Source organism: Brachyhypopomus gauderio, unplaced genomic scaffold, assembly GCF_052324685.1.
Source record: "Brachyhypopomus gauderio isolate BG-103 unplaced genomic scaffold, BGAUD_0.2 sc49, whole genome shotgun sequence".
Classification (NCBI taxonomy): domain Eukaryota; kingdom Metazoa; phylum Chordata; class Actinopteri; order Gymnotiformes; family Hypopomidae; genus Brachyhypopomus; species Brachyhypopomus gauderio.
Window position 1 is genome coordinate 1,228,978 of NW_027506874.1, and position 26,028 is coordinate 1,255,005.

The following is a 26,028-nucleotide window of genomic DNA, read 5'->3' on the forward strand; positions in this document are numbered from 1 at the left end:
TGGATTAAAAAGGGTCATCAGCCACGTCTGAGCGCGTAGCCGCTGTCTCCTAATTTAATAGAAAAACATAATTTCTTAATAGAAAAACAAAAACAATTCAGGACTCCTTTTTAAAACTGTTTCCAGCCTTACGAGGAGTCATGAACAAAACAATTCTCTTATTCCACTAGAGTGTAGCAGTAACAATTTTATGAAATTCTTTAATGATAACATTGATAAAATTAGGGAAAACATTAGTAGTGCTATCTCAGAGCCTGTCAACATGCCAATGCACCTTGACAGCTGTCTGGTCAGCTCTGATGCCCTGTTAGAGTCCTTCTCCCCAATTGGTCGTGAGGAGCTTATTTCACTGGTGAAATCTGCTAAACCCTCCACATGCATACTAGATGCTGTACCAACCCATCTACTTAAAGAATTATTGCACAGCAATGTAGAACCGCTGCTTACTATAATAAATTATTCTCTGAGCCTGGGCTACGTTCCCAGTTCATTTAAACTTGCAGTCATCAAGCCGCTAATTAAAAAGATCGTTACCAATTTGTGCTAGTAAATAACGAATGCTCTGAGCATTCTAAAGTAAAGTATGGTGTCCCACAAGGATCTGTACTTGGCCCCATATTATTCTCATTATATATGCTACCACTGGGCACTATCATTCGTAGGCATGGTATTAGTTTCCATTGCTACGCAGATGATACTCAGTTGTATATATCTTCTAATCCAGATGATATCACCACAACTCTCAAGATTGAGAACTGCGTCCAGGATATTAAAAACTGGATGGCGTCTAATTTTCTTAAACTAAATTCTGACAAGACTGAGGTACTGATTCTTGGGCCTAAAGCTGTTAGAAGCAATTGGGCTGATATTCCCCTTACCCTAGATGGTTTTTCAGTAACACCAAAATCTACTGCAAAAAGTTTAGGTGTCACTATTGATTCTGATCTTTCATTTGACGGACATGTATGCAATGTCACTAAGGCTGCCTTTTTCCATTTACATAATATCGCCAAGCTGAGACACTTACTTTCGTTAGCTGATGCAGAGAAGCTAGTTCATGCTATTGTCTCGTCGAGATTGGACTACTGTAATAGTCTTCTAATTGGATGCTCTAAACAGTCCATAAAGAAGCTACAACTTGTACAAAATGCCGCAGCTACAGTCCTAACCAAGGCTAGGAAATTCGATCATATTAGTCCCACTCTCGCCGCACTACACTGGCTGCCGATTAAATATCGCATTGAATTTAAAGTTCTCCTGTTAACCTATAAGGCGTTAAATGGTCTTGCCCCACAATATCTGAGTGAACTCATTGATTACTACAACCCATCTCGCCCTTTGCGCTCCCAAAATGCTGGATTTCTCCTAGTTCCAAAAATTAGTAAAACTACAGCTGGAGACAGAGCTTTCTCTTTTAAAGCCCCTCAATTATGGAATAGCCTTCCAGCTCAAATCCAAGATTCTGACACAGTTCCAATCTTTAAATCTAGACTTAAGACTCACCTGTTTAGTCAAGCCTTCAGCTAAAATTCCCCTTGTAAGGTGTAGGGGCTTGGGGGCCCCCAGACGTTGAGATTTCTGGTGATCTGAGATGTTGATGCTGTCATCCAGCTGTGTCTTGGCATCACTCTATTTGTGACTATGACTTGACTGGAAAGCAATGTCTCAGTGAGCCCTCATGCCTGTGGTCACCTCTGAACCCCTCCCTTTAGTTATGCTGCTATAGATTAGTCTGCCGGAGCCACATGCTGATCACTGGCACGTGAGCTACGTACATTTAAATCAATGGTGGTTTAAATTCATGTCCACTCAGTCTGTATTGTCTATCTTCTTGCATGGCTCTACCCAAGACGATTGGATACAGGCACCTGCAGGCATCTGGGGGATGGTCTGGCTGCCGGTGGATGTGCTGATACCGGGGTTCACCTGGGGAATAACACTGCAGTCGGAGCCTACAATACCAGCATCACTGCTCCGACACGGAATGAAAGCCTGGCATTCATCAACAGACATTTACAGTGACAATATCAAAACTCAGAACTTTCAATTCTACCTTTTACCTAGTCTGATTGTGTGAATTGTGTGTGACTTGTGTATTTGTGTGTTAACGGGCCGCCCAATGGAGGATGGGTTCCCTTTTGAGTCTTGGTTCTCCCGAGGTTTCTTCCTATTCCCCACCATCATAGGGAGTTTTTCCTCGCCACTGTCGCCTTTGGCTTGCTCATTAGGGTTCTGGACCCATAGTATTGTTAACCTTGTAAATCCTGTAAAGCTGCTTTGCGACAACTTGAGTTGTTAAAAGCGCTATACAAATAAACTTTGATTGATTGATTGATAATTTAACAATTACCCATGTTTAAAATTAATTAAGCTGGAAATGTCAAATGCTTTTTTTTTAAATGCCTAAGATTTGTTGCTTACCAAGAAGCCACCCGTCACGCACTCTGCTGGCTTGTAATCTTATCCCAACCATGCAGTTTGTAAGGATGTACTAATCATTGGGTTGATCCAGGCCAACGTGCCACTACATTAGTAAAGCACATTTTTGCATCACAGATTATTTGCACATTTATGGAATTAAAGTGCTTTCTATTCACATAAGCAAATTCCTCCTCAGATGGTGCCTTCATAGAAATGTGTGTGCAGTCGATCGCTCCGATTACATTAGGGAAACCGGCTATCGCTGCAAATTGCACTTTAATGTTTGCCTGGTCAACCGCTTCATATGGGAACTTTATATACCTAGCTGACATGCAGATGATCCCTTGCAAAATAGCTGGCATGGCCCGGCTCAAAGATGACTGGGAGTCTGCCAGTTCTCTTTGAAACGAACCAGTCGCCAGGAAGCCGAGCGTTGTCAGCACCTGTAAAGGAACTGGCAATGCGCAACTCCTCGCGTTTCTCTCTCCAAAACTGCACCCAACTCAACACAAGAGGACAGCTCTTGAAAATCTGAAACAGCTTATAAGCCATCATCATGGGCCAAAAAATCATAATGGTCATGGAAAACGCGCTCTCGGCGAATTCGGCCATTATCAATATCTTCCAACGCTGCCGTCTCCCAAGAACTCCAGCACAACATTTAATGCATGTTTATATAATCTAGGCTAAGTGGAAACACGTTGAATGATTATTTCAGTAAGGCAATGAAATTGCCTGATTAATTTACTGTTTAATTTACTTTATTTGACACAATAAGGGCTTACTACAATTTGTGCATAAATGATATCTTAATAGTAATTTCAATGCATCACCTCAATGCACCACGACCGCATGTTTTATTCTGAAAAAATTGCTAACATCGGTCAATTCCCTCATCATGAAACAAAATAAAATGAACACGACAAAGTTAAACCCAGAATATTTGCTCACCTGTAAACGAACACGGAGTATGACCACACCCAGTAACGTCTCATAGCGTGCAGCATATAGTTATAGCCTTTCCTGCCCGCATGGGGAAATTAAGCATTAGAGAACTATACCAGCATCTGGACATTCTGGTTATAAACCGCTGTGAAATGCCCATCCGTGACCATAGTTCTCTGTTTATGATTATATGTTTAATAAAAATACTGCTATAAACTTATTAGCGTAAATTCGTCATTATAATCAGCTTGTCATTTTGTTATGTGCTTTGGCGGAGCAGAACAGTACTTACTCGCAGCAATGTATGGTCTATTCTGCCGCGAATATTCCAGAAACCTTAGTTTTAGCGGGACTGTACAGCGCTGATGTCAAGTAGGGGGTGCCAAAACTCCCTTTTAGCAGGAATTTCATATCGCCTATTATTTTACCCTGTTACACAGGTGTGAATGTGTACATGAGACAGAAACAAGGGGACAGGGAATACTGATTTGTTGATCTTTTAAATGGTCACACTTGGTTATAGGATTTTTCAAATTTAGTTACTTTCTGGGGTATTGTTAGGTATTAAATTTAAAACTACGTGATGTGGAGGTAAATGGTTTCAGTTTTGTTTCTTAGCCGATTCAATGAAGTTAAAAGGTGCGTCTAACACACTGGGGTCGAGTCAGAAGTGTGAGTGAATCACGAGTGAAGGTGTTTTAATTAAAAGAAGGAAACAGAAACCGATGGACAAACACGGGAACCGATACAGCAAGAACAGATAAATGAATCAAAATGGGACAGTCTGGTGGTTAGGGAACTGGTCTTATGACCGGAGGGTTGTGGGTTCGATTCCCAGGACCAAGGCCATGACAGCTCCCTTGGCACTGGGCCAGGGTACCACAGCCCCCTAGTGATCACTAGTGTGCACTTTACAACATAAACTGGAAATAACACACAGATTACAATACAGACAAACAATAATCAGAAAGATCTCAATACTTACTAGCAGTCAGATACCAAAAAAACAACAAATACATTCAATAACCAGCACCAAACAAGACAAAGAAGAGGGCTTAAATACACTGGACTAACAAGAGAAACAACTAGAAGCAGGTGGGAATGATAATCAGGGGGCGGGGTTACAAATGTCATGGGCGTGGCAGGAGAAACACATGGGGAACAAAAACAGAATAAAGAATAAAGCACTGATGTGAGTGACAGGTGGTTTCATCCCAAATCCAACATGCAGACTGTGCACTAGTGAAGGGGGAATATGGGTGAATATCCAGGATGAATCAACCGAGATCCAAACACACTGAAGTGAGAACTTCACACCCGAGGATGGTAATGAGGAGGATCAGGAACCATGATGGGACAATAACCCTCTGCATGGCGTCTACCACCAGCCAATAGTGGAATTCAGTGTGGTCAAAAAAACAGTCCAGGTCAAACCACAAAATACAATCCAAGCAAAACCAGCCAGAGTCAAAATTACTATAAGAAATAATCAGTAATGTTGAACAGTGACAATGTTACTTTCATTTTTGAAAGTTCAAATTATAGAAATCACAAGTCACACTGCAAATAAAATATAAAATAAGATATAGAAATGCTTCTTATACTTTATATGTAGACAAAACACTAACTACTGAATTACTACTTAGCACTAAAAATTAAGATTCAATATGCACACTATATTTTCATACTTGTATTATCTTAGCAATCAGTAATATGACAATGTTCTTTACAATAGCCCAACCAACCAAGTTCAGAGTTTACTACAACACCAGACGAATGCCATTACACTGTGTACTGATTACACATTACGGTTAAAACAAACTAACAGAATGTCCAGACATAACTAACATATTGTGGATACATATGTAACATCTAACAACTAAGCACAATTCAAGCATGTTCAGTGCATGAACACTAGTCCAGTACTAACACTGGTATCAGCCTCCTGTGTTCAGAGAGGAACAACCAAAGCCCTTTTACGGTAGTAAAGTGGTCCAACGTCACCAGACTCCCTCCTGTCTGGCTGAACGGTGATTGTTGGAAAACTGAAATTCAACTTCTCAGCGTTTCTCCAGGATCCAGAGCTGCTGCATGTTCTGCTGTTAGAGACCAGAGCTCTGAGCTCACGGTGAGGGTGTTACGCTGCTTATGTGTGGGGTTTGGGTTTATGGACCTGGCTGTAGATCTGAGACGGGTCATCAGCTCCTTCAGACCTGTGGAACACACAGAGAGGATTGGTGTCACTAGCAGAGTGGAACAGATTTATGTGTCATTTCTTTGGAAAATGTAATCAGCTGCAGCATTGTAAACATTTTAAATTATAGTAGGTGTAATGACATGATATGCTCACTTGGTGGCAGCAGTGTGACTGCCAAATTTCATCTAACCACATACTGAAGCGCCAATACGTCTGGAGGACAGAGACACTTCCTGTGTGGGGGTGCAGGTGAAATAAACAATGGTGTAAATGTCATCCTGGTCATCTAGGAAAGCCACCTGCATGAGGTCAGAGGTCATGGTCAGAGCTGAGATGTGTCATGCAGAGACAGAAATACTCAGATGTTCTCTGTGTGTAGTGATATAAATCCTGCCACTGTAAAGTCTGCCACTGTAAAGTCTGTCACTGCCTGTACAGCCCAGTAGAACCTCAGACCCAGTAAAGAAACCATTTGGGTCATTATGAAGCCTCACGTCTGTCCTGAGTTTCTCACTAAAACTCACGTTCACACTGTTCTCCTCACGTCTGCTCCTGGGAGCTGCAGCTCGACTTCTGTAAGAACAACACAGAAACATCAGCAGAAATGTCTGACCCACATAGTGGACCAGAGTTTATGAACATGATCAATCTTATGAAGAAACCCCAGAGAGATAAATGTGTCTTGCACTTCTCACCTCATTCACAGGAGGGCAGCAACAAGTACCAGAAACAAACCCACAGTGACTCCAGCGGCTGTATACATCACAGTTGTGTTATCTGCAATAGTGAGAAGACTTTACACACACATGTAAGACTTTACACACACGTGTGAACAGTTACAGAACCCTGTGAACTCAAATGCAACAGAACCAGAGAAGAGAGATCAAGACCACCTCAGTCTGCATGCTGAGTGTCTCTAACCAGCGTAGGAACTCCGCCCAGCCCACACCGTACCTGATGTGAAGGGCCATTCTGTTGAATTGGATGATCCAAAGCGATTCTTCACCTCACAGTAGAAAGGTCCAACTGTACTTGCATTTAAAGTTAAACTGGTGCCATTTTCAATAGGTTTGACATCACTTCGTGTCTTCCTGTACCAGGTGTAAGTGCTGTTGGGGTTGGAGTCACTGTAGCACAGCAGGGTGATCAAGTCCCCAGACACACGGTCAGTAACAGACGGGACTCTGGGAGGGTCTGAAGAGCAGAGAAACTCAACACGTCACTGAACATATTACACTCCCAACACAAGAGGATCTCACACAGCAAACTGCACCTACATAACACGTCCAGCAGGGCGGCGATGGAGTTGTGCTGTCCTAGCTGGTTGTGAGCGGTGCAGTAGTAGAGTCCACTGTGCTGGGAGCTGATGTTGGTGATGCTGTAGTTCTGGCCTGTTCCCAGCAGTGTGTCTGCAGCTGCTCTCTGCTTAAACCAGGAGTAGTTGAGAACAGGAGGGTTTGCATCACTGCTGCAGGTCAGAGTCACTGAACCTCCCTCCACTCTCTCTCCAGAGGGAACCACCACTGCGCTGGTGTTTCTAGGGGAATCTGAACACAAACAGATTTAACTTTAAAAATAAACACAACCTCTAAACCTCTAGGGGAATCTGCTTGGGAGATTAATATAGTTTTCCATGTTATTGTTATTAATGAGGTACTTTAGTTACAGCACACAAATAACACTAGTGGTTGATAATTATGAGTGGGTTGTGTGTGGATTGTGTGTGGGTTGCGTGTGGGTTGCTGTGTGGGTTGCTGTGTGGGTTGCTGTGTGGGTTGCTGTGTGAGGGTTGCGTGTGAGGGTTGCGTGTGAGGTTGCGTGTGAGGTTATGTGTGGGTTGCGTGTGTGGGTTGCGTGTTGTTTGTGTGTGGTTTGCGTGTGGTTTGCTTGTGGGTTGCTGTGTGGGTTGTTGTGTGGAATGCTTGTGGGTTGCGTGAGGGTTGCGTGTTGATTGTGTGTGGGTTGCGAGTGGGTTAGGTGTAGGTTGTGTGTGGGTTGTGTGTGAGGTTGTGTGTGGGTTGCGTGTAGGTTGTGTTTGTTGTAAACTGCACTCACACACTGCAGGAGAGGTGATGTTCTCATGTCCTTCAACACCACAGCTGTATCTGTCTGCACATCTGTCTGCAGGTACAGAGCAGGAGACGGATGTGCAGTTAGACATTCTCTGTCCGTTCCTGAACCAGATGTAGGTGGGGTTGTTGGACAGAGGACAGGTGGAGCTACACATCAGGTTCTTTACACCACGCCCATCTGACACTGTAACCGTTAGACCTGTGAGTGATTTTATTAACAATGTTTAGTATTATTTCATAAAACATTTTGATGTTGAACTAAAATGTTTTATGTTATAATTACCTGTGACAGACAGAATGACTCCAGGTTCACCAGTGAATTTACCTGTAGGATCATCAGTGTAGAATCTGAACTTATATGTTTGAGCGTCACTCTTGCTCAGGTGAGTGAGTGTCATACTACAGGTGTTCTGGGAGTTATTTCTATACTGCACTCTCCCATAATACCCCTCTTCCTGTCTCACATCCACAGGCTCAGAACCAGGAGACCAGTTAATGTGCCAGAATGACTTTGTCACCTTCTTATTATTAGGGAAAGTGAAGTTACTGTGTAAATCCAGTCATGAGCCAATCAGAGCACAGATAGTTGAGACAGAATAAGTCACACTCCAGCAGTTCTGATCTGAATCTTTAGAAACACCTGAAACAGAGAAAGTAAATGAAAACAAAACCAGAAACACCAAGAATATTAAACCACAACTCTGACATCAGCACCACCCAGCAAAGTGTCTGTGAACATGTTTACTATAAATAACCAGAATCAGTTTAAAGTGGGCGTCTCACAGACAGCAGGAGAACGGAGCTCCTCATGTCCTATTACAGCACAGGAGTAGCTGCCTGCACCATCACTACTGTCAGACACACGCAGGTCACGTGTGTTGTGGTTGGATACAGGCCGTCCGTTCCTGAACCAGACGTAGGTGGGGTTGTTGTACAGATCACAGGTGGAGCTACACATCAGATTCTTTACACCACGTCCGTCTGACACTGTAACCGTTAGACCTGTGAGTGATTTTATTAACAATGTTTATGTAATATTTCATAAAACATTTTGATGATGAACTAAAATGTTTTATGTTATAATTACCTGTGACAGACAGAGTGACTCCAGGTTCATCAGTGTATTTACCTGTAGAATTATCAGTGTAGAATCTGAACTTATATGTTTCAAAGTTTCAAAGTTTATTTGTATCGCGCTTTTCACAACACATGTTGTCACAAAGCGCTTTACAGGATTTAAAAGGTTTAACAATACTATGGGTCCAGATCCCTAATGAGCAAGCCAAGGCGACAGTGGCGAGGAAAAACTCCCTAGATGGTGGGGAATAGGAAGAAACCTCGGGAGAACCAAGACTCAAAAGGGAACCCATCCTCCATTGGGCGGCCCGTTAACACACAAATTACGCAAAATACAGACAAATACACAAGTCACACACAAATCACACAATCAGACTAAGTAAAGGTAAAAATGAAAGTTCTGGGTTTTGATATTGTCACTGTAAATGTCTGTTGATGAACGCCAGGCTTTCATTCCATGTCGGAGCAGCGATGCTGGTATTGTAGGCTCCGACTGCAGTGTTACTCTCCAGGTGAACCTTGGAGAAAAGATACGAGATGTAGTAAATATGTAACAAATTAATCAAAGGCCAAACTAAACAGATGAGTCTTTAATCGAGTTTTAAACATTGAGACTGTGTCTGAGTCCCGAATAGAGGCAGGAAGATTATTCCACAATTGTGGAGCTTTAAAAGAAAAGGCTCTTCCACCTGCTGTGATCTTTTTGATCCTAGGAACAGTTAATAACCCTGCGTCCTGTGAGCGAAGTGAACGCGCTGGGTTATATTGTTCAATAAGTTCACTAAGATAGTCTGGAGCTAAGCCATGCAGCGTTTTATATGTTAATAAAAGTATTTTATAGTCAATACGGAATCTAATTGGCAGCCAGTGTAATGACGATAGTACGGGACTAATGTGATCAAACTTTTTAGTTTTTGTTAAAACTCGTGCTGCTGCGTTCTGAACCAGCTGGAGTTTGTTTATCGATTTACCAGAACATCCAGCTAAGAGACTGTTGCAATAGTCTAAACGAGAGGATATGAATGCATGGATTAGTTTTTCTGCATCACTAGTATTTAATATGTTTCTAATTTTGGCAATGTTGCGCAAGTGAAAGAACGCTACCCTAGTTATATTATTAATATGTGTATCGAACGAGAGATCTGGGTCTATTGTGACGCCCAAGTTCTTTACCTCTGCGCTGGGGGTTATAGTAAAAGAATGTAGATTCAATGCTACATTATGTATCTTGTCTCTCGCAGCCCTAGACCCAACTATTATTAATTCTGTTTTATCGGGATTTAGTGCTAGAAAGTTACACGCCATCCAATGTTTAATCTCTTCTACACATTTCTCTGTTTTACTGTTTGCGCCTAAATCATCGGGTTTTGCCGATAAATATAGCTGAGTGTCGTCTGCGTAGGAATGGAAACTGATGTCGTGCTTATGCATAATCTCGCCTAGGGGTAACATGTACAGTGTGAATAGAAGTGGTCCTAGGACTGTCCCTTGTGGGACACCGTATTTAACCTGCACAGATTTAGAGGTTTTATTATTAACACTTACACATTGGAAGCGGTCAGTCAAATATGATCTAAACCAGGAGAGTGCGACTCCTTTAATACCTACCGTGTTTTCTAGTCTATCCAGCAAAATGTTGTGGTCTACAGTATCAAAAGCTGCACTAAGATCTAACAGTACAAGGAACGAGACTAGCCCATTATCGGCCGATATTAGTAAATCATTCACTACCCTGAGTAAAGCTGTTTCAGTGCTGTGGTTTGGTCTAAATCCTGATTGGAACTTTTCATGGATACTATTTGATTGGAGATGGTGGTTTAACTGATTGGAAACTGCTTTTTCTAAAATTTTAGAGATAAATGGGAGATTAGAAATGGGTCTATAGTTGGCTAGAATCTGCGGATCTAGATTCTGTTTTTTAATCAAGGGTCTAATTACGGCGCATTTTAATTGTTTGGGCACGTACCCTAGGTTAAGGGAACAGTTAATCATATTAAGTAAGGGCCCTGCAATGGCTGGGAGTAGGTCTTTAAATAGACGGGTTGGAACTGGGTCGAATATACATGATGTAGGCTTAGATGAATTAATCAGTGTTGTGAGCTCTTTTTGCGATATAGGATCGAAGACATTTAGCTCGGTAATATTTTTGGATGCATAGTTACTAATAACTAAACTACTGGGGTTGGATTGGAGGTTAGGCTGCAATGTATTATGACTCTGTAGTCGGATATTATCTATTTTATTATTAAAAAAGTTTAAAAATTCATCGCTAGTGTGTGTAAGTGTTGTATTAGAACTAGTGTCGTTGATATTTCTTGTTAGTTTTGATACAGTCGCGAAGAGAAATCTAGGGTTATTTTTGTTGTTTTCTATTAGTGTCGAATAGTATGCGGCTCTAGCTTTTATTAAGGCATGTTTGTATTTGACTATGGCGTCTTTCCATGTGATTCTAAACACTTCTAGTGAGGTGGATCTCCATTTTCGCTCCGCTGCTCGAGCTGCCTGTTTTAGAAGACGGGTGTGGTCGTCATACCATGGTGCAAGCTTTTTCTCCCTAATTAATTTTGTTTTAACTGGAGCTACACTGTCTAAGGTATTGCTGAGTGTGTAATAAAACTGTTGTGTTGCCTGTTCTAATTCATTGGGCTGCAGTGGCATAGTGTTCGGTAGCTCTGGTAGTAAGTTTATAAATGTTGCTGCAGTGTCGGATGTGATAGTGCGCGTGGTTTTTGTATGGCGCATCTGATGTACATCGTATAAAGCCATTTCATATATTAGTAGGGAATGATCTGAAATGGCGTCATTTTGGGGGATGACTGCCAAATGTTCTATGTTTAATCCGTAAGTAAGTATTAAGTCTAAGGTGTGTTTACAGCGGTGGGTAGGCCCTGTCACATTTTGGGCTATACCTACTGAATCTAGTATGGAGTCGAACGCGATTTTCAGTGGGTCTGATTCATTTTCATAATGAATGTTGAAATCACCCACAATTACAAATCTCTCGATGGTTAAGACTATTTCCGAAAGAAACTCAGCAAATTCCTTAAGAAATTCTGAGTAAGGACCCGGCGGTCGATAGATGGTCACTAGTTTAAGCTTTGTTTTATTGCCTATAAGATTATTGCCTATTTCACCTATCAGAGCCTCGAATGAGTTAATAGAGGTGGTTGGTTTTACAGTAAAACCTATATCTATGTCATATATTGTGGCTACTCCACCTCCACGCCCTGTGATACGGGGCTGATGAACATAACTGTATCCAGGAGGAGCTGCTTCATTAAAACTTACATATTCGTCCACTCTAGCCCATGTCTCTGTTAAACAGAGTGCATTTAGTCTGTTATCTGTGATTATTTCGTTTACTATCACAGCTTTTGATGCAAGCGATCTAATGTTTAAAAGTCCTAGCCTTAGCTTAATATTGCTGCTTACTTCGCGTTGATTATTTAATTTAATTTTAATTAGATTTTTAAAACATATCGCCCTGTTATTCTTATACCTGCCACGGCTAACAGACACAGTCTCAATGGTTTGGTAGTTAGGGAAGTAAGTTCTACTTAGCTGATTTGCGTGGTTTGTTGTGGCTGGTCAGGCTCGGCGTAGCACGTCCTCGATGTTCCGGGAGAGGACTGCCGAGCCTATGCGACTGGGGTGAAGTCCATCTCGGCGGTAGAGTGACGGACGCTCACGGAAACTCTCCCAGTTGTCGACGTAGTCCACGCCGACGCTGCCACAGGTGTCCCGGAGCCAGCTGTGGAGACAGAAAAGACGGCTAAACAACTCGCACCCTCGCCGGAATGTTGGAAGCGGACCGGAGACAACAAGCCTGGCCGACGTCTTCTTCCGTGCGGTGTCCAGAAGCGAGCGGTAGTGGTCCTTCAGGATCTCGCTGCGCCGGGCGAAGGTGTCGACAGCCCCCACGTGAAGGACGACGGTGCCGAAGTCATCTCGCTGCTTCAGCGCCGAGGGAAGCCGCCTGGCCACGTCCAGGACACGAGCGCCTGGAAAACAGGACACAGTGGGGTTTCTCTTTGCGCCTGGCAGATCGACCTTCAAGTGTCGTGTAATCGAGTCGCCGATAACGAGGATACCGCCTTTATTCTTCTTTGGTGCCGGCGCTGGTGAGGGCGAGGTGGAGGACCCGGAGCTGAGCACCTCGAACGGGTTCGCAGAGGAGAAGTCCGGCTGAGGTAGGGGTGACGACGCCGGCTGCCTTCCGCGTCCTCGCTGGCGCTCCCAGCCTGGAGCACGGGTCAAGATGGCGGTCGCGCTGAGCCGCCGTGACGAGGGAGTGGAGACGGCCGAGTAGGCAGCGTCGCGGGCGGCCTCGAGCCTGGTCTTCTCCTGGGTGAGCTCCGCTTGCTTCTCCAGAAGACGCTCGATCTGTCGACCCAACTTCTCCAGCTCCGAGCCGAGCTTGACGAGAGCCCGTTCCTCCATGGTAGCCATGAAAAACAGGGGAGACCAAACAGAGGGAGAAAGAGAGAAACAGAGGGAGAGAACAGAGGGAGAGAACAGAAGGAGGGAACAGAAATTAGATAAAATAATTAGATGTCGGTAAATGTATTACACTGATTTAGAATCGTAGTGTTTAATGTAAGTGTATTAGGCTATAGCTAAGCTATGCTAATTTGATAGTGAATCGGCGTTTGCGTGCGAGCGTGCTGCCGTGCGTCGTGAAACAGGAAGCAGGAAGTCAGCCTCGAGTCAGTGTCTGGTTTGCCTCGTACTGTACTTGTACTGTACTGATCTGTACTGAGCGTCACTCTCTCTCAGGTGAGTGAGTGTCATACTACAGGTGTTCTGGGAGTTCTGTCCATACTGCACTCTCCCATAATACCCCTCTTCCTGTCTCACATCCACAGGTTCAGTACCAGACCAGTTAATGAACCAGAATGACTTTGTCACTGTGAGTCCTGCAGGATATTTGTAGGAGCAGGAGAGCTGAACAGATGATCCTTTGAGAACACACACACGTTCATGAGTGTAAGTTACACTCCACATGTCTTCACCCAGCACACCTGGAACACACACAGTCTCAGTCAGGCACAAAATTACAATTACGATGGCAACATTGAAACATGACTGAAAAAAATTGGTGTCTAATTGGTGAAGAAACAAGAGACTCTTCTCATGTGTGTAACATGTTCTCTGTGAATCTACAGGTGAAAATGAAGATTCTTGATACAGGGTATGCCTCTCTAAAATATGCATCTCCTGACCAAATAACATTGGTGTTCCCTCTTTTCACCTGACACTCTCATGTAATATGATTGGTCCAGATAACATCAGATTACACAAAAATACATAACTTGATTGGTTGTGAGTTACTAATTCATACATATACATGCGGTACACCAGACTACAGTACAGGGTGATCCACTCTCTCCTTTCATCAGTACTGATTTCCATGTTTAGTACATGATTATTCTGTATATTATATTCACATTACATTAGTGCATTTTTATTTACTGTTTTAATATTGTATTTATTTTAATATTTTATGTCAGTTCTCAGTCATTGAACCTGTCCTGTAAACATCTATCACATTCTGGATCAGAGCAGCCATTAACCAGGAACAAGAACAGACTGTACTGAACACTAAAGACACCAGAGAAGATTATAATAATTGTTAATTATAATAATAATAGGCCAGGCCAGCCGTTATGGGCAACCTTGACAGTTGCGTACAGTAGCTCACCACCCGAGCAGGTTCTGGTAGCACCACGAGCCCCTCGCCGTACAGAAGTCACATCACCTGTTCAGATCATTACTCGGGGGATCTGGAGCAGTGTGAGGGGTTTGTGGTGCAGTGTGAAATATACTTCGCTTACCAGCCAGCGTTACCAGATCCGACTCAGGTGGCGTTTATGATCTCGCTGTGGACCATAAGAGCCTGGTGGACCACCTTGTATTCAGCCCCCTCGTCTCTCCTACAGAACTACACTGGGTTTGTTGCAGAGTTTAAGGAGGTATTCAACCACCCTCGTCAGGGGTGAGTATGTGGCCAGTCGTTGCTGCTGCTTAAACAAGGGTCATGTAGCACCACAGAGTGCACCATGGACTTTCACACTATTGCGGCGGGTACATGGTAGAATGACCCGACCCATATCAACGCATTTATTTATTATGCACTCAAAGCTGAACTTTCAGCTGAACTGTCGTGTAAGCAGGACACAAACGCGGTGCCCTGCCATGCCCACTTCCTACGCTGCGTACTGAGACCACTCCGCTAGGTGAAGAAAACGAAACGAGCGGCAGCGATCCAGTGCAGATCAACGGTGCCTGTCCGCCTGTTCAATCATCTCCCCCGCAGAAGGAGAGGGGGAGGGGCCACGTAAGTGCAGAGAGAGCCCTGAGGCTGGGAAAAAGCAGGAGATCCCACCAGAGTACAGCGACCTCAGCGATGTGTTCAGCCTGGTTAAAGCCAAACAGTTGCCACTTCACAGGGACTAATGGGACTGTGCCATTAACCTCCATGAGGGGGCAGTGCTGCCCAGGTGTAGAATATTCCCGTTGTCACAAGAAGAGGAGCAGGTGATGGAGCAGGACATCATGGAGGTTCTAGTTCAGGGTTACATCCTCCTTCCACATCGCCAGATCAGCTAGTGTCTTCTTTGTTAAAGGCCTTGCGTAGATTACCAAGGGCTCAGTTCCCTCTTGGTGAAACACCCCTACCCACCGCCATTGGTGCCAGCCGCACTAGAGCAGCTGAGGGAGGTGTGTTACTTCACCAAACTTGATCTACGCGGTGCCTACAACCTCATCCACATCCGCGAGGGGGTTGAGTGGAAGTCGGCCTTTAGTACCACCATGGGCCAGAGTGCTGCCGTATGGCCTCGCCACAGCTCCCTCAGTGTTAGAGGCGTTCATCAATGAGGTCTTGAGGGAGTTTTTCTTGTGCAATCAGTTGTATTACAAGCTTGAGATGTGTGAGTTTCACCTCACTGAGGTACATTATTAGGCTGGGCTCCGTACGCATGCAACAATGCAAGATGGAGGCAGTGATTGGGTGGAAAAGACCCCAAACTTGCAGTGAGCTCCAGCAGTTCCTGGTGTTCCCCAATTTCTATCGTCATTTCTTCCAGTCACTTAGCACCCTGGTTAGGCCCCTCACAGACCTGCTCCGTGGAGGAGCTCAACACCTCAGGTAGGGCGAAGAAGCCGAAAAAGCCTTTCAGGACCTGAAGGCAGTGTTTACTTCTGCCCCTATTTTGCAGCAGCCTAACCTTAACTACCCTTTCTTTGTCGAGTGTTATGACCAATGTTGGTCGTTGCGTTGTTCGTGTCTGACGCTCCAGGTCCAGATGTGTCTCTCCTCCCACCATGTCTCTCTCTCTCTTCCTGGTTAATCCAGATTGGCTGTTTTCTGCCCAAGACCCACAGTTCCGCCTTTAAAAGACCCACAATGCAGTGAGACAAGGAGAATCTTTCTCCACTTTGGTGTCTGGTGTAGTTTGGTGTAGTTACGTGTGTAGTTGCTAATATCTGTGATCTGACCTCCCGGTTTGTTTGAGTAATATTGTACCCCGATCTCGAGTCTGAAATTGCCCCTTTTGGTTTGGTAGCTGATGTATATATTAGGGGTGACCTGCAATAGTCGCTGATTCGACTATACCCCCTAGTCGACTATGAACGTCATAGTCGAATGTACCATTCTAACTGCATGGGGATGCCCAAGGATGCAGCTAAGCATTAGTTGTTACATGAAATGTCTTTGTTTTCGTGATATATATCCTTTTGTCAAATAAAATCATCCTAATTTCTGTTAATAAATATTTAAAAATGATGTGTGCGCATTAACAATAGGCATCTTCCTTACTACACATTAATAAATCACACCCTGCAGTTGCACAATCCAAACGAGCGGAGCTGAACACGCTACAGAATACGCGCAGCATCTGCCGAGATTATAATGGCTACTAAAAAACTTCAAAAGTATTTTGAAAAACATAAACAGGCCCGTAGCCAGGGGGGATCGAAGGGTTCGTTCGATCCCCCCCCCCCCCCCCCCCGCCCCCGCACCCACACCCGCACCCTCCCTCCGTACACACATGCCCCTCAAGATAGGTAGGCTATTCAATGAATGAATTGTTAATCTCCGGTGAATATACAGACAAACAAATAAGGACAGCAACAACAGACTCACAACAAACTTATAACAGTGTTGCCAACTCTCACGCAATGAGCGTGAGACATGCACATTTGACCGTTTTCACACGCTCACACGCCATACATCCGATTTCTCACGCTGAAAAAAATCTAGTTTATTTATCTTCGATCTACATCTATGATTCGGGTTTCCATCCAAACCTTTCGAAAAAATAATGCGCAATTTCTAAGTTTCGGCAGAAAAAAATGTGAATTAAGCCTTGTTTCCATTCATTACAGTTATGCGAATAAACTTTAGATCACGTGAGAGGACGCCAAACAATAGTGGTTTTACGTCCATCTGGCAGTTACGCATTTTTGCACGTTGAGGTTGTGAAACATTTTTTTCTTTTTCTTTTCTTTACATGGAGAAGTTAAATTCAATTTTTGCTCTCTCCAGAACAGTTTTTGCATGCATTTGCCATCTTTACATCGCGATCATGTACAGAACCACTTGACTTGATGCATGATACGTCATCGTTTATGCGAAAAACCCTTTTCCATCCAGTTTTTCCGAATTTTGGCGATGCGATAGTCTAACTTTTCCACCTCCTCCTAGCGTAAACATCTTTTTGCGATATTTGGTCTTTTTCCATCCAGCTTTTTTCATGCGCATTTTAAAAATGCGCAAAAACTCGGTGGATGGAAAACCCACTGAGTTACTAGTTCGCTCTGGCGCCAACCACTGGCGATCGATCGCTATAGGCGCAGCATAGAGGAAACATATAAGACATAACCCCCCCCCCCTCACTCCACTTTTGGGGGAAATAGATCCCCCCCATCACAATGCTGGCTACGGGCCTGATAAAGATGAATCAAACAAAGTAAAGTGCAAGTTATGTCATCAACGTCTTTCATTTCGCGCGACAACAACCAACATGGCATACCATTTAAAACGCGTAAGGCGAAAAAAACAGTTCAGCCATTTGTCGTTTCGGTCGTGTCGTCGCGTCTCGTCACGGTGCATCTCGGCAAGTAGGCCTATAAACATTTTTTGTTGTTTGCTTTTTGGACTTGCAAAAAATGACTTGTGAGCATCTCTGGTATGTATATATATACAGTATATATATATCAGTGATTCTTGATCACAAAACAGGTTTTAACTTTCTAAAAATATTTCTTGATTATTTTTTTAATCTTTTCATGTTGAATGAGGCTTTGGCTATCTTACCATGTTTTGGAACAACCTCCCAAGTGTAACATTATTTTATAATTTACATGTTTGTGGAATCTACTAGATTTTTGTCAACACCATCAGACACATAGAGATGTAAAGAAATACATTTTGAATTAACCTATTCCAGATATTTTGACTCTTTGCAGTTTCTTTGTTCTCTGTTTTATGAACAAATTAATTATATCACTTTATATCTCTTTTCAAAAGGTAGATTATTCAGTGGGAATTCTTACAGTTAAGGTCACATATATTTGAAAAGTTTGTATTTAATCTCCATAAGAAACAGTGACATTTAGAAGCATGAAAATTACACATTTATTTTGGAAATGCAACAATTTTATTAGGAATCCTTGAGGGATTAAGATATAGAACTTGAGGGATTAAGATATTAAGAGATAGAACATCAATTCATACCATTCATCATTTTAAAACATCCTTGGACAAAATACTTTTGTATAATTGTGGTATAAAAGTTTAGAAACGTCACAGATTTTCACTGCTCAGGGCAGTCAATGGACTTGTTTATTAACGAGTTCCTCATCTATGAAGTCCATGACTTCTGCAGATATTTGGTATATTTCCTGGTTCTGCTTGTACAAACTGGTGATGATGGGTCATTGAGCTTGACTAGAACATTTGGTAATGGCACAAAGCAGACATCCCAACATCCTTGTTTTTGTTGAAACCCAACATGTGGCCCATGTGGGTGAAAAAAATCAACCTGGATATCTTAGTGCTCTTGGTCAATTGTTAAGGCTTTAGACAGCCACCACTGATCCTCAAATATGACAACAAGCCAATCTCCAGTCTGAACATCACCAGGCTCTATCGTAGTTGTTGTGCCCATAGGTCCACTGCTGGGCTCTCTCTCCATGGCCTCCATCAACATCTCCAGAGGACGTATTTCTACAGCCATTGAACCCTCATGCTCATCTAGGTCCTGTGAGATGCCATCAAAAGAATGAATAGCAGGACTGAAACACTGGCAGATCTGTAGCTCACTACAAAAACATGAAAGGTGCCTGCAATGATGTCCCTAGGCTCAGGGACAGCTTTTATCCTAGAGCCATCACTGCACTAAATGTAAATTCCCAAGCCATGTGAAATATAACCCATGTAAATAACTCCCACGGGCAATATGTGCAATATCTGTAATATGTGCAATATTTGTAACATACATTGTAATATAGCTTGTGCAATATTCAAAATATCATGCAAGTAATCCACGAAACATGTATATGCGGCACTACCTCAATTTATAGAGTATGTTTTATGTTGTGTGTATCTACTGTACTGGCAAGCACCTTTGGAGTAGAATCAAATTTCATTGTAATGTAAATTATAGTGACAATAAAGGCGATTCTGATGCTGATTCAATGATATTCCCTTGAGCTACCACTTGATGCATCTTCCTTGTTCCTGTGATGGGTTTCAGGGGTTGTAAGAGTAGACTGTCATAAGACTGGAGGTCATCATTGGTGACGTACTGTAGCTTGACACTACTTAGGCTTCTGGACACCATCTCATAAAATGCTCTGGCATCCACAATGTCCTGACCTCTCAGCACAATACTGTCAGCACATCTCTTCACTGTTGCCCCGATGCCATCTGGGGCACCCTTGCCATGGGATGTAGGGAAATAATTCCATGTGGCATTCTTGAATCCCAGTCATGGAGGGACAAGAGAGAGGAGAAGAAAGTTCTTTTTGTTTTTGTATTGTTTGCTTGGACCATCAGACCAGAAGTGGACTGTGTTAATGTTTGGAAATCTGGTGAGAATATCTTTCAGGACTTGATCCATATAGGCCCAGATAGCTGCTGCATCCTGGCGCTTGGACTCAGAGATTGCACAGAATCCTACTTTTTCATGCTTGGTGTGAAACATGCCTGTATGGAGTGTGACCTGTGGGAGGCTTTGTTCATAGTGACATAGTACTTCTGAGCTGTATTTACATTTCCAGGCCTCAGAGAAGTCAACATGCACAATAACTGGTTTCATTACAATCTCTTATCAAGTTCCTGTACTCCTTGGTTTGATTTTGAACTAAGTGGACATGCGTAATTGTTTCATTTCTTAAATTCTGTTGGTAGAGAATGAAAAGCTCTAGCAGTGTGCCGGTGTTCTTCTCAAGTTTAGTGTGAGCTCCATCATCTGTTCACTCTTTTACACGTTTCCACTGCTTCCACTCCACTTGGGTTTTCTCTTGCTCTGGAGAAAGACTTGAGTATTTGTTAACCAGGCACGTGCAGAGGGGGGGGCGGAGGGTGCTGGAGCACCTGCCCCTTTGGCCCTTTCTGCCCAAAGTGCCCTTTTGTCAATTTTTGTATGTGTGAAAGTCTGTCTGTGTGGCATAATAATAATAATAATAATAATAATAATAATAATCACCATTCACATGTGAATCACGTTGATTCACATTGACCCTTACGTGCCCTCCTGACTTTACGTGACGTCAGCACGTGACCTAGGCGCTACTAAGCTGCTAACTCTAGATACGGAGAGAGAACAGCTAACGGTCCGGTAGGTAGGTTTTGCCGTGGTATTTGTTTGTGCACGCCACATTGTTTTCTTGCAAGATAACTGACAAAGTTAGTGAAGTTAGCAGCATTCTGTGTGTGTGAGACTCTACACACACTCTCACGAGTTACAGTGTGCCTGTCACTGTGTGTGTATATGTATGTTGCCAGGTTCGCGGTTTTACCGCCAAATTGGGCTTGTTTGAAAAGTCAGTCGCGGGTGAAAATTCAGGAATGGCGGGGTGCGTTTTATTACCGGACTACTTTAAAAATTACCACGACCGCCAAAAAACAAAAAAAGTGTCTGTTGTCTGCTGAGAGAGAGAGAGAGAGAGAGAGAGAGAGAGAGAGACACACACACACACACCCTCTATTCTCTTTCTCCCATTAAAAATGTTAAGTTTATACATGAGTTTATGAGTATCAATTAATAAAAACAGGATGGAACATTACATGTTGAAGTCATGTTTGTGTCAAAACAAATGGTTGCATTTGTTTTTTAGAAACCAAAACTACAGCTGTGAAATTAAAATAAAGAGGTGTAAGAATTGTTCCATTTTTGTCCAAGGACTCCAGGAAGAGAAGCCACAGTTAAACAGTCCAGTGTCTAATGGGGATCTGAATTCAACTTAATACATTATCTTTCTGTGTCCTAAATTAATGCAGAGCTTGAATTATAGCTTAGTGGATATAGGCTGTACCTCCACCCCTCTTTTATTCTTGTCCTCCCATTAATGTTCCCCTTTCTTTTTACGAATGTGCAACTTGATCTGTTTAGTTCAGTCAGCCTGCTGTATCCTTTCTCAGCACAGAATCTCCTACAAACAATCAGCCGTATGGCAGGTCACAGTGCGCCATGTTTAATCTTAGTTATCTTTGCATCTTATCATGATCACATAACACTTATTTTAATCAGCCACTATCTCTCCCATGCTCTTTTTAGTCACTTCAATATCAGAACAATACAGCGTCTCCACCAACCCCCTCAACAGTAGCTGTTCAATGTACTCAATCAGGTAAATATAGACTATAGATATAGACTACTTTTGCCCTCTATCAAAGATATGAGATGTGGACAATAATAGGGTATGTTGTGATTCCATGTTATATTATTTATGAATAAGGGTTGCTACAAATCAAACTGTTATATTTCAAGGTATGTTTCTGTATGGTGTTTCAAATTTGTGCTCCATGTGCCCCCTTTTCACTTTGAGCACCTGCCCCTCCAAAGGTCTCTGCACGGCCCTGTTGTTAACACAACGTAAAAGGCAAGATTCACTAGCTGGAGAACAATACACAACTTGGAATGTCTCTTCAAGTTTGCTGGATGACAGCTTTGAATGACTTCAGAACCTCAAGCATCAATTTTGCATTTTCGTGGTACTGACATTGACATGTCTTTTGATCTGAGGCTCTTGGTGATGTTATATAAAACGGGCGTAATGCACAGAAGGATGAATAACTAAGTTTAATGTTTGGGTTTTGTTGGATAAATGCATGGTGAAGGTTTTGCATATTGTCTTCCAGAATCATCCTTTGACGCTTTACTTTATTCCTAGTGATGGTGTCTTGCTTATAAGTTGTTATTCTTGCATTATTTTCCAAAAAATGGTGAACACTTGAGGAGATGGTCTGGAGGAAACCAGGCTTTCTTTGTTTTGGCATCTTTTCTCCCAGCATATTGTAACTCAAGCCAAACTCACGAACCCGATGCATGAGACAATATTTTTTGAGTATTCGCCCAGACATAGAGAGCTGCGATACTCTTCTGTGAGCATTAGGAGCAGTTCTTTTCAGCTCTGAAGTCAACACATGGTGGAAGAGCAGCGTTCTTTTAATTAAAGGGTTTCTGAGTTTGCTCCCTTGAAGCATCATCTGTGTTTGGGTCCGAGGTGAGTCTTGTGTCATCTCATATTGATCTTGTTTTCTGCGTTCAAGTTTCTTTCTCAGCTTATCTTTCTCTCTTTGTAACTTATCAAGTTTGTCTTTCAGGGCTTCAATCTCTCTAGAATGTCTTTGTCTAGATCTGGATCTTACCTTTTCACCAGCAACTAGCTGCCTACTACTCATTGGCTCCTCAAACATCTAAAGGACTCTCTGGAGGGGTGTCTAGATTCTGCTGTCCTTCCTGTGCTCTTTTTCTGCGTTCTCTTGATTCTCTCTGTGCTTGTTTCCAAAACCTTCTCTTTTGCCTCTTTGCTCTTTCTTCCAAATCCCTGATATATTTTATTTTCCCCTCCTTCACCCTATTTCTCCACCTTTGCCTCTATTTTCTCCTTCAGCTCATGCTGGCTATTAATTTTTTCTCTCCTTTTTTGATACTCCCTGTTCGTTCTCTTACGCTCCTCTACTGACAGCTTCCCTTTTGCCATTCTAGCTTGACAATCTGCATAAATCTGTACAATAGAAATAGCAGTAAAATACATAGGAAGTAATATTACATAACATAGTTAAATAACACACTTTAGTGGCATTTGTCAACACCATCAGAGAAAGGATCAACACTGTCAGACACAAATCCTGATGGTGTTGACAGCTGACGGAGTTGACAAAATACCCTACCACCTCTTAACACATGTATTTCTGGCAGGAGCCATCTTGTTTATCATCAGTTGCTTTTGGCATCTATAAACTACTGAAATTCAGCTTTTATTTAAAATAAATTCAAACTGATCTTGCATTTAATTGATTTTGTTGTTGATACATTATGGTTGTGACACACCAGCTATTATCAAATAAGTATGAAGTGAAAAGAAAACTGAAAACTTACCAGAGATACAGTGGTCTTGTGGCATGTGGAAGAAACAGGAAGTGGTAAAGGGGTCCATAGTGTGTGAGCTGACCACAATAACTCCTGTTTTTTTTTTTTTTTTATAAAAAAAAAAAATGTCTGACGATGTCAACTTAAAAGCATATTAAAGTATGTTTTTTATTAAACGGTATATTTTTATATTCATTAAATTATTGACTTAATTGTATGATGATGGTAGTTATGATATTTAATTTTATAATATTTTTAATTATGTTTCACTTATAATATTACAATGAGACCTGGTTAGTCTTTTGGTTATTTGTATTTATTTGAGTTTTATCTGGCAGACGTGTTTTGTCCCTTATCTCAAAAATCACTGATTATATATATATAGTGTGAGTGCATATGTATAAATATTTGTGTAAATAGTTTATGACTGTTAATACGGCCCAAACGGGAAGAAAGGACTACGACGCTCTTTTTTTTTATCCAGTTCTCTTTGTTTTGTTAAAGGAAGTTAGGGTAGGTTATTGTATTTTATTTACTTTTGTTTGAACAGGCTTTAGGTAACGTAGTCGATATTGTTTTGGTTATGGACGTTTTGTTTATTATTTTGAGCATTGGGTCGTGTCCTGAAGCTAGTAGTTGTAACATCGAGGTATACTCATTCTTTCTTTCGACGCCTCGGATGTTGGAGTAGGAGCTGTACTGTCCCAACGGACGAAGAGTAGAGGAGGTCAACGGCCAGTAGCTCACACCAGCGGAGAGAAATGATGGGGTAGGTGACGGGGAGCTGCTGTAAGAACTGACCATAAGAACCTGCATAACACCAAGAAGCTGAACTCCAGGCAGGCTCGGTGATCACTCTTCTCTTATAACTTATAGACCAGGTGAGAAGAATACGGGGGCGGAGGCACTCTCTCGACAACTTAAATATCCAATTAAGAATGCAGCTATTGACAGAGCAAGAAATTCATCAGTGAACAGTCAGAACAGCAGAATGAATGAATGTTCAATTTATATAGCGCCTTTCTGAATACCCAAGGCGCTTTACAATTTTAACACAGGTACAAGTCACAGACAACCAATCACACACCGGCGAGAAGCGGCAGCCAACTGCGCACAGCGTACTCTCTACCGGGATCCACAGCCCCCTGGGGGACTGAATGGGGTGCAGGAAGGGAGAGAGGACAGACCCTAGTGGCAGAGCACCATCCACCACTGGGCATACAAGCACACACACACACTACTGCTTTTTATTGAACATAGAGACACAGACATACACTCAGGGAGAATTTGTCAGGGAATGCCTAACCTCCAAGTTTTTGGACTGTGGGAGGAAACCGGAGATCCCGGAGGAAACCCACGCAGACACAGGGAGAACATGGAAACTCCGCTCAGATAGGGACTTGAACCCAAGACCCCAGTGCTGAGAGGCAAACGTGCTAACCACCAAGCCACCGTGTTGCCAGAGAAGATCATCAGTGGTCCTCTGCCCTCCCTCCAGGAAGCAGGCAGGTAAAATAATTACAGACCCCTCACCCCCTGGACACGACTGTGTTTAACTCCTCTCCTCCTGTATCACTGAACACTGTAGACCAAAACTACCAGATACAGGAGCAGTTTCTCCCCTCAGACCCTCATCAAACAACTACAGTCACTCACTGTATAATACACACTCACTTCACTCCTCTACTAGAGTTCCTCACAGAACAAAATTCCTTGTGTGTGTGTGTCAGCATATTTGGCCAATGAACCCTAATATGATTCTGATGTCAATATCTTCTATTTTCTTGTTTCTCTTGGTCAACTGGCACTCGTCAGGGGTCATTCATAATAGTATCTACTGTGTTTGTAGAAAATGTAATGTAAAAACTTACCTGTCAGTAACAGCAGGACTGTAATATTTCCTGATGTTCTGGAAGACATTGTGACCATCCCCCACACACACAGCTGATACCTGAACAGCCTCAATACTCACTTAGTTTCATGTAAAATATCAAAGAATGAGCCACAACTATAACAAGACTAACACACACGTACATCCTATAACAGACTAACACACGTACAGCCTATAACAGACTGTCACACACGTACAGCCTATAACAGACTAACACACACGTACATCCTATAACAGACTAACACACATGTTGTACATCCTATAAGAGTCAAACAGGAGCTGTTCAGCTAACTGCTACTAATAGAGGAACCCAGTGGAGTTTCTCACACCATCAGTGAGTCGTGTGGTTTTAGATATTTTCAACATGTCCATCACACATCAGTCAAACACACAGACGTTTAACTCAACAATTAGCCTGACGCTGCAGAACTCTCCATTAATGTTTAATTTACACAACAGACCAATATTTAACATGCAGATGTCACATACTGACACGACTAAATGACATTTATGATTTTTTATGATTGTCCTGCTGGACAAGTTTTATTTCTCTCAGTAATATTCTGGAGTTCATTGTTGACTGCAAGTATCAAACATCATGTGACTGCAAAACAAGCCCAACTCATCACACCATCATCCCCACACCTCCACCCACACACCTCCACCAATCACACCATCACCCACACACCACCACTCACACACCTCCACACACACAACCCCCACACCTCCACTCCTACACCTCCACTGATCACACCATCACCCACACACCACCACTTATACACCACCACTCACACACCTCCACTAACACACCTCCAATCT

General features: G+C 42.6%; 2 protein-coding genes across 3 annotated transcripts; both read right to left on the reverse strand.

The window, feature by feature from the left end:
• Nucleotides 1-5,418: 5,418 nt before the first annotated feature.
• LOC143487658 (B-cell receptor CD22-like) lies at nt 5,419-25,345 on the reverse strand. The gene is given in 10 exon segments (XM_076986712.1): nt 5,419-5,579; nt 5,775-5,891; nt 6,518-6,757; nt 6,841-7,110; nt 7,619-7,834; nt 7,919-8,275; nt 8,419-8,637; nt 8,723-8,803; nt 13,470-13,733; nt 25,190-25,345. Coding segments are annotated over 10 exon segments (1,983 nt in total). The 5' UTR covers nt 25,248-25,345.
• Nucleotides 10,642-13,400, reverse strand: LOC143487644 (uncharacterized). 2 transcript variants are annotated; one of them, XM_076986702.1, is made up of 2 exons: nt 12,804-13,400; nt 10,642-12,713 (listed from the first exon to the last, which is right to left on the reverse strand). In XM_076986702.1, exons 1-2 carry the CDS (start codon nt 13,159-13,161, stop codon nt 12,301-12,303), a joined length of 771 nt encoding a protein of 256 aa, XP_076842817.1. In that variant the 5' UTR covers nt 13,162-13,400; the 3' UTR covers nt 10,642-12,300. The 2 variants fall into 2 exon arrangements, with proteins under 2 accessions (XP_076842817.1, XP_076842816.1); XM_076986701.1 differs by having other exon boundaries at nt 10,642-12,463; nt 12,548-13,400.
• Nucleotides 25,346-26,028: the final 683 nt, after the last annotated feature.